At 46.6% G+C, this 12,460-nt stretch overlaps 1 protein-coding gene across 3 annotated transcripts in view; it reads right to left on the bottom strand.

The window, feature by feature from the left end:
* Positions 1 to 12,460, bottom strand: part of LOC134944386 (aldehyde oxidase 1-like) — a 144,239-nt gene that overhangs the window by 45,927 nt on the left and 85,852 nt on the right. For all 3 annotated transcript variants that reach the window (XM_063932966.1, XM_063932968.1, XM_063932967.1), the window contains 5 exons: positions 7,248 to 7,410; positions 6,651 to 6,752; positions 5,706 to 5,875; positions 712 to 838; positions 477 to 599 (listed from right to left, as the gene is read on the bottom strand). In XM_063932966.1, the coding sequence (XP_063789036.1) occupies positions 477 to 599; positions 712 to 838; positions 5,706 to 5,875; positions 6,651 to 6,752; positions 7,248 to 7,410 (685 nt within the window). The remainder of the gene's footprint in view (positions 1 to 476; positions 600 to 711; positions 839 to 5,705; positions 5,876 to 6,650; positions 6,753 to 7,247; positions 7,411 to 12,460) is intronic.

The raw sequence follows: 12,460 nt of genomic DNA, 5'->3' as shown, positions 1-12,460 counted from the left end.
ACAGCGCACGGAATATAAACCAACCAATTAGGAAGCTAATAACATGTCACATGTCTGAAGCCTGAGAGAAAGACATTAAAGCCCATTAGGAAGGGTATTTAACGAGAGGTGGGTTGTTTCAGCATTTTTGATCACCAATATGCAGGATTACTTGCCCACCGAGGCAGCTCTTCCATAGACTTCCGGGCTTATGACCCGGTGATCCGAATGCACAAGCATTGATGTTGCACAAATATAACATGAAAATGGAGTAATTGAGAGAACTAAAACAATATGTAAAGACTATCCACTATATATAGAGAGGAACTATACAGAACAGGTATAATGGTTAGCATTACAGCCTCACAGCACTGAGGTCGTGGGTTCGATTCCCACCATGGTCCTAACTGTGTGGAGTTTGTATATTCTCCCCGTACTTTGTCTTTTCAGGAATAACATAACCACCATCGATTAAACCCGGCTCAATGACATCCTACCTCAATAGTGAGAATCACTGGTGCTAGGTCTTCATAGACGACTTTCACCTGTCTTGCAGCTTGGTGTGCACGGTCCGGTGTGTCAGCCACCACGGCACACACTATATACCCAACACACAGGACCTTTAAAAAATTAAAACCATCATTAAACAATCACAATACAATCTAGCTCTTTACATTCTGCTAGCAGAATTCATCTTTAGCTCACATTGTGCAGCACATTAGGGCGACATACCTTTGTATCTGCTAGTAACTGGTCTGGCCAATTATAATAACAAAATTGATTTGTTCCAGGAACATCTTTTGCAGTGATGACATCACACACTCCTGGCATACTCAATGCTTCTGTCAGATCCATAGATCTATAAAGGGCAGGGAGCACACAATAAGCTAGAGTAGTCTGACGACTCTGCTGATACTTATAGATAATATATAATATAATAGATACCGTTCCATCTCTCAGCTCCCATGCCCCTCCAAGCTACTTGAGAGACTTGCCTGCACTCGCCTCATACACTTTCTTAACTCACACAGCCTACTGGACCCACTTCAGTCAGGATTTCGTGCCCAACACTCCACAGAGACAGCACTGACTAAGGTAGTGAATGATTTGGTCACTGCTAAATCTAAAGGCCATTACTCACTACTTACCGTATATACTCGAGTATAAGCCGACTTTTTCAGCACTTTTTTTTGTACTGAAAAAGCCCCCTCGGCTTATACTCGAGTCAGTGCAGGGAAGGAGTGGGAACACGGAGGGCAGTGCAATGCAGTGTGAAGAAGGGACACGGAGGGCACAGCGCGCGCCTCTCCTGTGTCCCTCCTGCGTCTCCGGTGGCAGCGGCGGGTCTATTAAAGGAAGTACCCGTTCGTGAGCTCTGATTGGCTAATGAACCGGCACTTCATTTAACGGAGACGCAGAACGGACACAGGAGAGGCGCGGGAGCGGCGGAAGGTAAGTAACTTGCACTGGGGGAGCATATTTGGCACTTGGGGGGGGGGCGCATATCTGGCACTATGAGGGCATATCTGGCACTGAGGGGGCATATCTGGCACTATGAGGGGGCATATCTGGCACTATGAGGGGGCATATCTGGCACTATGAGGGCATATCTGGCACTGAGAGGTCATATCTGGCACTGAGGGGGCATATCTGGCACTATGAGAGCATATCTGGCAGTGTAGGTACTAGGGGCATATCTGGCACTGTGGGGGCATATCTGGCAGTGTGAGGGCTGTGTACGGCTAGAGCTGCATTTCCCACCCTAGGCTTATACTCGGCTTATATTCGGGTCGACTTATACTCGAGTATATACGGTATTCTCCTTGATCTCTCTGCTGCTTTTGACACTGTTGACCACTCTCTTCTCATACAAACACTACAATCCCTAGGTATTCAGGACACAGCCCTTTCTTGGTTCTCATCCTACCTCTCTAATTTCTCCTTCAGTGTTCGTTTCTCTGATTCCACCTCCTCTTCGCTACCTCTCTCAGTTGGAGTACCGCAAGGCTCAGTCTTAGGTCCTCTGCTTTTCTCTATCTATACCACATCTCTTGGCAAACAAATCAACTCTTTTGGATTTCAGTACCATCTGTATGCGGATGATACTCAAATCTACCTATCCTCCCCTGATTTGTCACCATCTGTATTGGCCCGTGTCACTGAATGCCTTTCTGCCATTTCATCTTGGATGACATCTCGCCACCTCAAACTTAATATTTCCAAAACAGAATTAATTATATTTCCACCGGCCAATAGTAGTTACCAACCTGATATCTCTATCACTGTTGAGAACTCTGCAATCATCCCTACCCCACAAGCTCGCTGCCTAGGTGTCATTCTTGACTCTGAACTGTCCTTTGTCCCCACATTCCATCTGTCTCAAGATCATGTTACATACATCTAAGAAACATATCCAAAATACGACCATACCTTACACAAGACACAGCAAAAACTCTAATACATGCTCTCATCCTCTCCCGCATTGATTATTGTAATAGTCTCCTTACTGGTCTTCCCAAACATAGGCTCTCACCACTACAATCCATTTTGAATGCAGCTGCGAGGCTAATCTTCCTCGCTAGACATTCATCGTCTGCAGATCCGCTCTGTCAGTCCCTCCATTGGTTACCAGTATTCTACCGTATTAAATATAAAACACTTTTACTGACATACAAGGCTATTACCCAAACTGCACCATCATACATCTCCTCACTCATCTCAAAATATCTCCACATCCGACCTCTCCGCTCTGCACAAGATCTGCGTCTCTCATCCACACGCATTACTAGTTCACACTCTCACACTCAAAATTACACCCACTCTGTGGAATGCCCTCCCACGCACAATAAGACTCTCCTCTAGTCTCCAAACCTTTAACCGTTCCCTGAAAACTCATCTCTTCAGACAAGCCTATCAAATTCCAGACCCACCCACATAACCTTCAGTGCTTCCCTATCCAATTACATCTTCTCTGCACAGTCCACATAACCTCACATATCTTGTCTTTCTTTACTCTCACACCCTCCTGACACTTGGCCAACATTGCTGGGTGATCATATCATACAACCCATTAAGAACCTAGCAATCTGGTGGGCCATTATGTAACAGGTAGCATCTATCCTTGTGTATCAATGCCTATTTCCCTATAGATTATAAGCTTGCGAGCAGGGCCTTCCTACCTCTATGTCTGTCTGTTTTTATCCAGTTTTGTTCTATTACTGTTGTTCTAATTGTAAAGCGCAACGGAATATGCTGCGCTATATAAGAAACTGTTAATAAATAAATCCCTGACGACGGGCTGAGGCCCGAAACAATTGTTGGATGTCACTCCAATAAAGAAAGCTGTTTAAACAAGTCTCCGGAGTGCCGCCTGTTCTCCTATCTGCAATTGGAAATTTTTCCTAGGGAGGGCACCTGGAGCAGATGCGATGTAAGCAAGGGGAGTGCTGGCTGTTTTGGTGATTTGTTAATAAATAAATAATATGTACAGATCGGTTTTGCTTCCCTATTAAAAGTTTGCAAATAACGTATTTTCAGGTGCATTTCAACTAATACAAATGATGTGAGTATTCATATTTAATGCCTCCGTTTTCACAAATGGAGGCCATCGTCACCCCCTCTCAGCCCCGAAACGGCATCAGACTGTCAATCACTGACTGTCTGAAGCCATCCCTGCGTCCTGTGTTGCAGGACACACACGGGCAGAACAGGCTCCGCACATGCGCAATGTACCAAACATCTGTACTTTGCGCATGAGGACGCACATCCAATGGAACCTGAGTGAGGTCCAATCCAATGTGTACTAACAAAGACAGACAAGCTTTGCTGAATCCCCTCCGGGTAAAATAAACCAGCTGTGTATGCGCATATCCCTGTAACCCTTTGCTGAGCATCGGGGTAACTTGCAGCACTGTAGCATCTCTCAGCTATTACAAAGAGCTCTTAGTACTATGGGGGTAATTCCAAGTTGATTGCAGCAGGAAATTTTTTAGCAGTTGATCAAAACCATGTGCACTGCAGGGGGGCAGATATAACATGTGCAGAGAGAGTTAGATTTGGGTGTGGTGAGTTCAATCTGCAATCTAATTTGCAGTGTAAAAATAAAGCAGCCAGTATTTACCTTGCACAGAAACAAAATAACCCACCCAAATCTAACTCTCTCTGCACATGTTATATCTGCCTCCCCTGCAGTGCACATGGTTTTGCCCAACTGCTAAAAAATTTCCTACTGCGATCAACTTGGAATTACCCCCTATGTATGGTTTGGTTCCTCTAGCATAAGTTGCAGTTGTGGTTTGGGCATGACCTCTATTTCTTAAATGTTGGTGGTGCGTGTAATTGAGGGGTTGTCCAAAGTGCAAAATGCTATTAATTCACCCATGATGTTTGAGCAACACACATCCATAAGTAAAAACGATGGTAATTTATACATAAGCTAACATAAGAGCAGGTAATGATGTAAAGACCATCTCTCGTTCACTTCAGTGATACAAATACTTATACGCAGAAAACAATACATCATTATTTGTATATCTATACAAAGTTTGAATTGTAAAAGTTCACTATTTTTTATCAATGCAGATTCTCCACTACTGTTAGGGGGGTATCCAATTATTTCCTATCCGGTTTTTGCGGGTGACAACAGCCAAGTATCGCGATTAATGACAGATGGTTGTTATCGCGGTATCCTATTACAGGCCATTTTCATCCGGCGAAAACGTACCCACGATCACGCGAAAACACATGGTGTTACAGCGACTCCGGCAGTCGCTTATCGCAAACTATGCTTAATCCGCAATAAGTGCTGGCATTGGGGGCAGGAGCACGCCGCATCGGGGCTAAGAAACTAGCTCCGAGCGATCCAATTACCCGCGGTCATCGATTGGATACCACTTTAGTAAAAAATAGACATATGGGGCTGAAATGCCGGCGGTTAGAAGACCGACCGCTGCACGGCGCGATGGTTCAAATCCTGGGTAAGTATGCTAACCCTTCCCACTAACCCTAATCGTCACCTGTGGTGTCTAAACCTAACCCCCCCTTTCCGCAGCTTAAACCTAAACACGCCCCCCGCGGCTCACCTCTCTGGCGGCACGGCAGTCACTCATATGATACCGGCTGTTGGGTTGCCGACGCCAGCATTTTGAGGAGTGTCGGGATTCCGGCGTCGATATTTTGACTGCTGGGATCCTAACCGGATCCCTTTGATCCATGTGCTAAATATTACTAATGGCTAAAGCTCAGAGCACCATCCAAGTGGAGCTGCCCTGAGAGGAAGGAGGAGGCATACAGGTAGTCCAGGCATGCAGAGGAAGGATAGATGGTGCATTCTCCTCCTGGCCATCTCTTTCCTCTGATCTGCTGCCTATCCTCTGCTGCTCTCATTCCCGTCCATTTACAGTATTTCCACTCTGCACCTGGCCCCCATACTCTCCATGCTCCTATCTGTGCATCTCCTCATGCCTGACTCTCCCAATCACGAGCTCCACTATCCTTCCTGTTTCCTCTTTAGATGCACGGGGTGGTGGGTGGTGAAACTGGGGCCTGTACAGTATCTGCTTTATCCTCCTACCGGCAGTACATCAGATTGTGTACCCCTACCTACTAGTCCGTGTCCTATTAGGTGGGCCTATACCACACTTTGGTGACAACTGCTTTAGTCCCATCTGTAACCTCAACACAGAAAACCAGAAGAACGTGGTCAGATGACAATAGACTATACTGACATGATCTTTGCGTGAGCTCTTGTGCTGGTCACCAAAGCCATGAAGAGCTCTCCATCAATGGCTGGCATGTCGTCACAGTACACCGCTTCTCCGGACACTTGCATCATGGCTGAGCGGTGCATGATGGGCCGCCCTACAGTATCCTGAATGGGCTGATGAGCAGTAGCACTCTGGGGATGACAGAAGTAATTTACATAATAATAAAACAACAACAATAGTCCTACATTGTTCTGAGGGCACCACATGACGTGCAGCAGTTAAAGAACACAGGGGTGTCCTATCCCATGGATCCCCCACCTACACAACACCGGCCAGCCAGGTACAAGAGGGCAGACACTCACCCCCATATATGCCAGGATTCTGGGAGCCGCCGCAGATAAACCCAAGTTTCCACCCCCAACAGTCACGCTGCAGACCACAAGTCCAACAGTGTCCTCCTGCCCTGACTGCCCATCCATTGCCCACAGGTGTAGACTACAGGGCATTTACCCCATCTGCCTACCTAAGCCCAGCTGCGCATGTCCACGACACACTGTAGCCAGAGCATCGCATCCCACAGTCTCCCGCAACGCAAGCACTGCTGGAGGTTGCTGTCACATAGGTAGAGCGCCGGTAGGAGCCAAGTGACGGGACCCCCTCGCTGTCCTGGCCAAAGACTCCAGAACTAGCAGTCACCCCCCCTTCCCCGATGGCGGCCCTGGCACTATATATGTAACAATAAATATAGAAATAAATAATGGATATTGGATTTGGTAATATACAGGTAACCAAGGGCTGACGGAGCTTAGAGGCGGTAGAAGAACATTTTACAAGGAATATTAATCAAGTATATTAGAGAGACAATCATTGTTTTCGTCGGATCTTAGTAAATATGCCCCATATACTGTACCAATAGCCCACTTGTATGGCTATACTGGATAATACATTTATTGCCATTATACTGACCTGATATTTCTGTACACTTGCCAGTTTTGCTCTTTGCCTAATGCCATTTTTAATGTTGTTCAGTGATATCTCTGCAGGATAGCTGCGATCATTCACTCTGTACTGTAGGAAAATGTACAATAATAGATAATATGCATGTGTTTCATAGGCATATGTCAGTCACTGGAGAACTATGACTGAATCTGCAGCATCAATTTACTATACCAAAGTACCCCGCCATAATGGAATGCATTATGGACTACCATTACGATCTGTGCTGATGTTCACACAACTGAGCATGTGTCACGATTGGTTGACAGGAAGTGACCAGTTGCGGGAGGGGAAGTAACAGAGTAGCAGCAAAAATGCAGGCGTGTCATGGCCGTTTTCAGGGCGTGTATTTGCCTTCAGCTCCGATCACGTACATAAAGAAATATGGCGGCAGCATCGCCATTGCCACGTCCAGTCTGAGTGACCATAGACTCACTAGGGGAGTCTATGTACTTTGTTTCTGCATCAGAGGCCCTATGTACGCTCCTAAATAACATCAGCATCTCCATCTGCCAACCGCAGGCTACTATATTATACTTTAGACTTACAGTAACGGATTGATCTCACCTGTGACTTCAGGGTATGTAGGACCTCCAGGTAGAACTTGAAGAGAAAACTGACTGTCAATGCTCTCCTGTATTCCGCCTTTCCCCCGGGAGCTGACGATGGAAGAGAAACCTCATCCAGTATACACCTACACGCGTCATCCAACATCTCCTCGTTCCACTGCCTGGTTGGGGCAACGTGTGCAATTAGGATCCATAGCGCAATGTAATAATGGGCACAGGAGACAACAAAGGACATTGAGGGTGGTTCAGAGGTGGACGCAATGCTGACGTTTGCAGATCTTTTTGTACCGTGCATGCGTCAGTCACATGGCGCAAGTGCCAAGTTTGATTATAGACGGCGGCCGATGTGAGGATTTGGATGCAGAGTGATTGACAGTCAGTGAGCAGTTGTGGGAGGTGACCGTTTTGGGGCATGTGCCAGGCTGCAAGTGTAAAGGCTCCGGTGGCTTACTCTGGCAGACATTCTGATAAGCCGCAGGGTTGAGCATATGATAAACGGTGCAAATGATGTGTGTCCGAAGGTGTGTTCATGCACTCAAGCAGCGGTATGGTAAGTGTAACTGAATACCTGCGGCCCACCTACCTGCCAAAGCACTATGATATTTAGCTCAATTCTACCACTACCTGTGTATGCTTTTTAACACTATGGGGCCTGTTGATCATTGGGGGCCGTGAGTTGCGATGGTGGATACTTAATCACTGGAGCAATTCAGTATTGCTGCGGTGCGGGAACAGCTGCTCTGAAAATCAGCTGTCACCGTGATCCCTAACACTGCTACAGAAGTACGAGAGTGTTACTTACAGGTATCCGTCCATCCTTGTGTGCATGCATGATGGTTGCAGGTTACTCACTGTGGGATGATCCCTCTTCACAACCCCGGACCTCCTCCCCATAGGAACACGGCTCTGGGAATCAGCGCCATCTGGTTCCCACAGGCAAACTGAAAACTTTACTTTTTGGAGTTTGCTGAATACTAGGTGGCCCTCCCGGGTTCCTAACAATGAATGGGCCTGTTACTTCAAACATGCAGAAACTAGCGTTTCCGTATGTGTACCGGCCCATTAGTGACAATGAATAGGCCCCATATATAAAAAAAACACAAAAAAGTTATACTGGGGGAAATATATCAACCATTAAGAGTGGAGACGTTACTCGTAGCAACTGATTAGCATCTAGCTAACATTTCTGAAGTACATTCTAATTCTATACAATGATAGGTGATTGGTTGCCATGGACAACTTCTACACTTCTCCACTCATTTGAAGGCTTAATATATTTCCCCCTAAAGTTGTTTATTTTGCTGAGGGGGCGTTCCTAAATAAGGCTTTTCAAAAACATGATTTACAGATGGAACTGCGCTCATCTGAGGTGGCTCCATCGCAAACGTGCACTCCCGGCGTGACTAGGCGATCCGTCCACCTAGTCACTCCGGGAGTGCACAGAGACACTCCCATCCTGAGCGTCGCTGTCCGAGCATGTGCACCCGGATGTGAATGGGGCGCATCTCCATCTCCGGCACGCAAGGCCAGACTGAGATGCTCTCAGCGTCAGGCGCGGAGTTACGACTAGCATGGCTCCATCTGTAGGTGTGAGACCCCGTTGTAGTGAGATATCACTAAATTGCGCCCGACAGCGCCTCATATCCCTTTCACACCAAAATCCCGAGTCCGACTGGATGACCCGGGCCGGACCGTTCGCACTGCCCTATTACATGGTTCGTTCCTGTGTCCAACACAGGTGGCTACCAAGGTTGGATTCCCCCGGTCACTTGGCACAGGTTTTCTTTTGGGGACACTTTCACACCGAGCTGCAACTCAATAAATTTTTGCCCAATCTATATGCGCTACAATATTTTTGTCTTACGATTTTTTCTTCTGATAAGGTTGAGTAGCCTTATTTTGTTGGCTGCATTTAGATTGGTGTGTATCGAGCGCTTGGTTATATTTGATTGCTTTTTTAATCAGGTTAACCCAGCAGTAATCTGGGTGGAAGCGGCAGAGTGAAAGGGAAACTTCTCGCAGTTGCAGAGGAGACGCAACTAGAGGGAACTCCAAGCTCCATAGTCCATGTAAGGCAGAGGTTGCCATGGCAGCCGGCACTCTGTTATGCAGATTACACCTGACTAGTGGACGGAAACGGGGGTGTGGTTCATCAAATCGACAGTGTCTAGGTCGACAATGTTTAGGTCGACCACTATAGGTCGACAGTCACTAGGTCGACATGGATGGAAGGTCGACAGGGTTTCTAGGTCGACATATGCTAGGTCGACAGGTCTAAAGGTCGACATGAGGATTTTTTTTTGTGTGTGTCATTTTCTTCGTAGAGTGACCGGGATCCCAAATTAGTGCACTGCGTCCCCTCGCATGGCTCGCTTCGCTCGCCATGCTTCGGGCATGGTGCCTTCGCTCCGCTACCGCTTCGCTCGGCACACTTTACCGTTCCAATCGTAGTCCACGTGGATCGTTAAGTATGAAAAAATCCCCCCAAAAAAAATATGTGAAAAACTCATGTCGACCTTTAGACCTGTCGACCTAGCACATGTCGACCTAGAAACCCTGTCGACCTTCCATCCATGTCGACCTAGTGACTGTCGACCTATAGTGGTCGACCTAAACATTGTCGACCTAGACACTGTCGATCTTCAGACCGGATCCCCGGAAACGGACAGCGGTCTCATGCGGCAGGCGTTAGAGCTCATCAGCGCTAGACATCTGTGATAAATAGAACTGCCGAGAGTCAGTCGGAGCTCTGAGGGGACTGAGGTGAGATATGGGGGCACCTGATTCCTGTCAATAAGACCCAAAGCTGCTGAGGCTGATTCAGAAAAAGGGAAGAAGAGAGAGAAAGCGGGCGAGGGAGAGAGCCTGCAGAGAAGCAGAGCAGATACTAGGGCCTAAATCTGGACTTAGGCCTAGATTTATCAATCCTTAGAGAGTGATAAATTGCATAGTGATAAAGTACCAGCCAATTAGCTCCTAACTGTCATTTTTAAACACAGCCTGTAACATGGCAGTTAGGAGCTGGTTGGTTGGTACTTTATCACCGTGCAATTTATAACTCTCCAAGGCTTGATAAATCTGGGATATTAGTGTTTTAGAGGTAGATTGATCCCCATGCCTTTTGTGCCAAGTCCTTAGAAAGAAATCTGCATCTGGTTTTGCCTCTTTGCGGGGGTATTTATCAAAGCTTGGCAAGAGATAAAATTGTGAGAGATAAAGTACTAAACAATCAGTTTCTTATTTACATGTTACAGGCTTTGTTTGAAAAATGACAGGAGCTGATTGGTTGGTTCTTTATCTCTCACAATTTTATCTCTTGCAAAGCTTTGATAAATACCCCCTTGGGGCGGGATTTACTATAAGGAATCACCGCCTCTCGCAGCGATACTAATCGCATATGTACTAACATATGCGATTAGTATCGCAATGCGGTATAGGAGGCCCCCCGCGATGATGTCTGCCGGGGTCAGCGGGGGTCTCCGTCACCTCCCAGACTCAGGAGGTGACGTGGGCAGGGAGTCCCCGGGATCCTCCTCCTCCCCCCTGCAGCCGGAAGGAGACAAGGCTGTGATGCGGGGGAGAAGGAGGAGGGGGGCCGCACCAGCAGGCAGCAGCAGCTCAGGTATGCCGGGGGGGAAGGGGGGGGGGTCGTCGTGAGCGGCGCGGGGCGGCGGCGTGGGGCAGCGGCGGCGGTAAGAATCCCATAGGCTTCTATAGGGTATCGCCATAAAAAGATGGCGATACCCTATGAGGCGAAAACGCGGCGGTCGGGAGTTAGTACATATGAAAATGCGGTAAAATGGGGGGTTTACCGCATTTTCCCTTTAGTAAATCCCGCCCTTGGTGAGAGAAGACCATTTATTAACCACAAGCATCTTAAACTAGACATTTATACATTTGAAGTTCACAGGCCCCTACTGCGCACTCTGACCCATCTAAGTCACATAAATATTTTTGTACTTTCAGACTCCGCATTTTAGCTAAGATTTTAATCTCATCTTGGATGTACAGTGTGATAGGTCTGTGATTTGCGTAGTATTATTTCTAGCATTACTGCTTAATAGTGCTGTAGGTATATCAGTAACGTATAATTATTATTTGCAAGATTCAGGTCATATGCAATTTATACACTGTGTACAGGGAGTGTTAATGTCATTAATTGATTACTTATTGAATGTTATTTGAAAAGTCTTTGACACATTAATATTTGATTGCAGTGGCCTATTCTAGCAATTTAATATTCACTAAAAAAACCCAAATGAATAAATTAAAACGTCTCATACAAGACTTGTCCGACATTGGCCCTCATTCCGAGTTGTTCGCTCGCAAGGCGATTTTAGCAGAGTTACACACGCTAAGCCGCCGCCTACTGGGAGTGAATCTTAGCTTCTTAAAATTGCGAACGATGTATTCGCAATATTGCAATTACAAACTTCTTAGCAGTTTCAGAGTAGCTTCACACTTACTCGGCATCTGCGATCAGTTCAGTGCTTGTCGTTCCTGGTTTGACGTCACAAACACACCCAGCGTTCGCCCAGACACTCCCCCGTTTCTCCAGCCACTCCCGCGTTTTTTCCGGAAACGGTAGCGTTTTTATCCACACGCCTATAAAACGCCGTGTTTCCGCCCAGTAACACCCATTTCCTGTCAATCACACTACGTTCGCCGGAGCGAAGAAAAAGCCGTGAGTAAAAATACTATCTTCATAGCAAAATTACTTGGCGCAGTCGCAGTGCGAACATTGCTCATGCGTACTAAGCAGAAAAACGCTGCGATGCGATGATTATTTCCGAGCGAACGACTCGGAATGAGGGCCATTGTGTATGTTTGGTTGGGGAATCCTTGCCTCTCTGCCAAGGAGTGGGTTGAGTTGCCGCTGAAGCCAGAAGGTTAATCCATCCAATGGCGTATTTATAATGGGTGCAGTGTGTTTGGTGCCCGTTGGAGTCCCGTGTTGGCAGCAGCAGTGCTGCCGAAATCACCAGGACAATGGCACGGCAGCTACAGTGCCTTGCTAAAGTATTCACACCCTTTGCATTTTTCTTGTTTTGTTGCCTCACAACCTGGAATTAAAATGGATTGTTTGAAGGTTTACATCATTTCATTCACAGAACATGCCTACAACTTTGAAGATGTTTTTTTTTTTTTATTGTGAAGCAAACAACAAATAGGACAGAATAACAGAAAACTTCAGCGTGCATAACTATTCAC

This window comes from Pseudophryne corroboree, chromosome 7 (assembly GCF_028390025.1).
Source record: "Pseudophryne corroboree isolate aPseCor3 chromosome 7, aPseCor3.hap2, whole genome shotgun sequence".
NCBI lineage: Eukaryota > Metazoa > Chordata > Amphibia > Anura > Myobatrachidae > Pseudophryne > Pseudophryne corroboree.
Note: the sequence above shows the minus strand (reverse complement) of the source record. Positions and strands in the feature narration are given on the sequence as shown.